The sequence below is a fragment of the Macrobrachium nipponense genome, chromosome 32, assembly GCF_015104395.2.
Source record: "Macrobrachium nipponense isolate FS-2020 chromosome 32, ASM1510439v2, whole genome shotgun sequence".
In the NCBI taxonomy this organism is placed as follows: Eukaryota; Metazoa; Arthropoda; class Malacostraca; order Decapoda; family Palaemonidae; genus Macrobrachium; species Macrobrachium nipponense.
This window is the reverse complement of record NC_061094.1, coordinates 62,716,065-62,720,360: the sequence shown is the minus strand read 5'-3', so window position 1 is coordinate 62,720,360 and position 4,296 is coordinate 62,716,065. Positions and strand designations below refer to the sequence as shown.

Below are 4,296 nucleotides of genomic sequence, written 5' to 3'. Positions count from 1 at the left end.
ATTCGAGCTACAAATGTCCTTTGTAATATCTAATTCGCTCTACCCTCGGAATTGATATATTTCATATATGTACCGTGGGCGAATTTTTTAGTTGATAATAATTTCGTACCCCATGGGATCGAACCACCGTCCAGTTGGACTGGGAACGAAATCAGGATCGGACAGTGACGCTACCGAAAACATGGAGCATTTCTTGGGAAAAACGCGGGGGGTTATGCATATTATACATGTAATATGTATTTTGTGATTGGGGAAATCTACTTGTGATTATCCTTTTTTATTTTATTTTTCTTCCTTTTCCTACGAGAGATATAATTGGGGATTGAGCTTAAATAGCATTTTTTTTTTGGACGGGAGATGTAATTTTTCGGGGTTGTTATTTACGTAAATGGGAGTTTGACATTAAGTCTTATTGCAATTACTTGTATGAGCAGTAAAGGGGTTTTTGCTGTTAAACATTGGAGATTTTACTGAATTTGTGGGTGTTCAGATATCAGAGCTTGAGAGAAACATTTTTTGGGTCTGGGTGTGTTACGTGATTCTTTTTTTTTTTTTTTTTTCCATGGGCTCATTACGATTTTTCTTTTTTCTTTTTTTCTTATGAGAACATTCGAGTTTGAAATGTGAGTGCAGAAGTCCGTCGAGTTGCTGTGATTTCTGAGTTATGTGTGTGCTTATGTTTGAGTTTGGAGAATTGAGTTGGAGAAACTTGAGTTTTTTTTTCTTTGAGAGTTGTGATAATGACTTATGGATTTAGTAGTCATATTGAGGGAGTTAATTGGGAGACGTTCAGTTAGTATTTCTGACCTTTCAAGATCATTCTTTGATAGAAGTAGTATGCCTGGGTTAATTCTTTTTGTCGATTGACCAATGACTTGACTGACATACTAACACACCAAAAAGTCGTTCCCACGCTAGCAAGACGTCCACCAGCCGTGCAGAGAGGGTTGCTGTCGTTTTGTCCGTGGTGATTACAAGAGTTTCCACGATGATGATCACGAGAATTCTACCAGCGTGTCTTTTGGGGAATCTGCAGAAGCCGTGAGAAGTTTTCTACAATGAGGGAGGCCATCCGTCTTCCTTAGCCTGCTACAGCCTGCTACTGTCTGTTCAGCAAGTTGCAGACAAAGAAGGATATTCAAGAATCCACAAAGAGAGAAAATTCTAGTGTTATTTGGAGATAAAAGCTTAACAGACTTTATTTTATAATGCCAGAGGACGTGCAGTTATTACTTATATTTTTATTTTAAGCCAGCCAATGTGTTTTATATATATAAGCTATTTGCTAGGCGGGGGCTAGCATTGGTTAGGTGGCCGAGCGGTATTAGGCTAGGGTTTTTGATTTATAATATATTGCCAATATGTTCGCTGTGACCTATGGAATGTGAAGAACAGTGGAGAAGCAAACTATCCGGGAAAGCTGAACAATGGGTTTCTGTGGATGGCGTGACATAAACTGCTTAGTTAGACAAGTCAATGTACTCAGGTCATGAAACTCTTCTCAAAGTGCCTTTGTGAAACTGGATGCGGCTAGTAATCGTGAGGCGCTAACGAAGTGTGAGTTCGTAAGTGCTGTGTGCGCCTCTTCTATTGAAAATGTTGGATACCCAAGTCTATGGGGGGATTTTGATAGAGGCGTCTTTGGAAGAAAGGCAGGATGCCGTGGTGCTCGCCGGGAGTCTTTTTATAATATAGTGATTAAGTGTTCCGGCGCTGCTTGAGTGTTGAAGTGTTTTAGGTAAAGGTGGCGGTTGTTGTCTGTTTGACATTTTTTATAAGAATATCTAATCTTTGATTTTGTTGCTGAACTTGTGTGTGTACTTACGAGTGTGTTTCTCTGTGTCTTTGAAACAGACGGTTCTGGGCAAAGGGGGACCGAGAGGACTTAGGGGGACAGAGAGTCACCGATGGATAATAGACTTTTGGTGACTATAACTGTTCAGACATTTTTGTTGGGGTTTGATTGAATTGATTCATTATTTATTCATTGTTAATAAATGTATCTTTTGTAATGCAACTCTCTCATTTTGGTTACCTGTTAGAGTGGAGAGAGAGAGAGAGAGAGAGAGGAGAGAGAGAGAGAGAGTGGGGTATCGCTTAGAGAGAGGTTTTGGTTGTTTGCCTTGACGCTCGAGTTACACGTTTACAAATGAATAATGAGGAAATAACCTCATTACATATTATCACGAAGTTTCATGTCTGGTGTAGAGTAATGATATTTACACACACACACGTACATACATACATACATATATATATATATATATATATATATATATATATATATATATATATATATGACTGGTAAAAATGTTCTGTAACAACAGAATTCCATCTAATAAAACGGAGTCCATAAAAACACCAAAATATAGAGAGAAAAGTACTATATTTCAGAGACTGCTGTCTCCCTCTTAGGTAGATGAATGAGAAAAGTTTACAGAAAAGGTGGTATTTATACCAAGAGGTCCATATGCAGGCAAGCCAATTTAGGTCACCCCCGCTGATAATCTTCCTTAATCTTCTCAAGTGTTGGTTGAATGAAAACCTTGTCGATCGTATCTGAAATCCATGCATCCTTTTGAGATGTTCATTACCTGCCTCTCTTTTATTAAGGCCGATTCCATCATTTGACTCTTGTACCGGCAGTTGCTACTATAAATTACACGTGACAAATTTCAGTTTATTCTATGGTTATGTTCATTTATGTGGTTGAAAATATAGCCGAGTTTCTGTTGTCCATACCTACCTGACCGTTTGTGTTGTATTAGTCTCTGGGGGGGAAGTGATTTACCTGTAAATCCGATGTAAGATTGGTCACAGTCCTGGCATGGGATTTCGTATACCCTAGTAGTCCTTGGGAGATGTCTTTTGTTGGACGTTAATCAGGGATTTGGCTAAGGTGTTTGGGTAAGTAAATGCAAAAAGGTTAGATTTTCCGAGGGTGTGGGTTACTCTCTTAATCATGTCCAGGTGAGGAATTTTTATTTTTTTTATTGTTGGGGTGTATCTCTGGTCTTGTCTTTAGGGGTGTCGTTAGAAATTACGTTTGCTTTGTGAATTGCTTTCATCAATTATATGGTCAGGATACTTTAAAGACGAAAGTTGCTTGCGAATTAGTTCAAATTCTTTTTCCAGGAATTCTGGAGAACAAATTCGTAAGGCTCTTAAGAACAGGTTGCTAGCTACACCTATCTTGATAGTAATGTCGTGATAGCTAAAGTAGTGAATGTATGAAAGTGAGAACGTTGGTTTTCCGTATATGGTAAATTTGTATTCTGTCGTTGTCTCTGATTATTAAAACATCACAAGAAAAGGAATTTTGTTGTCTGTTTCCCATTCAACTTTAAATTTGATGCTGGGCACTATTGCGTTTAACTTTCGAGAGGAATTCATTAAAATGCCTCACCTATTATCCCAAAAATGTTAGGATATCATCCACATATCATCATCCCCAGCATGTTTTTGGGTTTTGTTTTATTGCATTTATTACTGTAGTTTCAAAAGTATTCCATGTACAGATTGGCTAAAACAGGACATTAAAGGACTACCCATACTACACCCGAATTTGTGCTTGTAGAATGATTCCCCCAATGAAAATACGTATTAGATGCACACAGTTCAACTAACTTTATTATTTTGTCAAGCGCCAATGGGAATGATCTGAATAAGGGGATAATTTTTTCCCTTAAAAACTGAAGAACGTCCGTACTGGTACTTTTGTGAATAGGGAGTCTACGTCAAGGCTTAAACTTTCTCATTCATCTACCTGAAGAGGGAGACAGCTGTCTCTGAAATATAGTACTTTTCTCTCTATATTTTGGTGTTTTTATGGGCTCCTTTTATTATATATATATATATATATATATATATATATATATATATATATATATATATATATATATATATATATATTAGAGGAGAAGAGTTATAAAAGCATATCTTAGTACACCTTTGGCAATACTTTTGCACCTGCAAAGCATAGTACAAACACAAGCGACGAAAGGAAAAAAAGAAAAATAGAAGACGCCGATGAGCGAAGCACATTTTCTCGAAGACGACGAATGAAAGGAGCCGGGAGCAGTGTGTCCTCCTCCACCTCCTCCTCCTCCCTCCTCTTCTTCTCTTCTCCTTCTCCTTCTCCTCCTCCTCCTCCTCAGACTAACATGACACGATTGTGGAGAGTTTCTTTTCTGAAATTTCGAGGACGCGCAACATCTCCTCCTCCTCCTCCTCCTCCTTCCGAAAGGGAGCACCCACTCGGCGCCGATTGGACTCAGAGTAAGCCATTACTGATGC

The 4,296-nt window shown here is 38.3% G+C and overlaps 1 protein-coding gene across 1 annotated transcript in view; it reads left to right on the top strand.

Moving 5' to 3' along the window:
• The window catches only part of LOC135207446 (uncharacterized), a 9,071-nt gene that overhangs the window by 1,227 nt on the left and 3,548 nt on the right, over window positions 1-4,296 (top strand). The window contains exons 2-3 of the mRNA XM_064239172.1: window positions 919-1,041; window positions 3,978-4,278. Coding sequence (XP_064095242.1) covers window positions 919-1,041; window positions 3,978-4,278 — 424 coding nt within the window. The remainder of the gene's footprint in view (window positions 1-918; window positions 1,042-3,977; window positions 4,279-4,296) is intronic.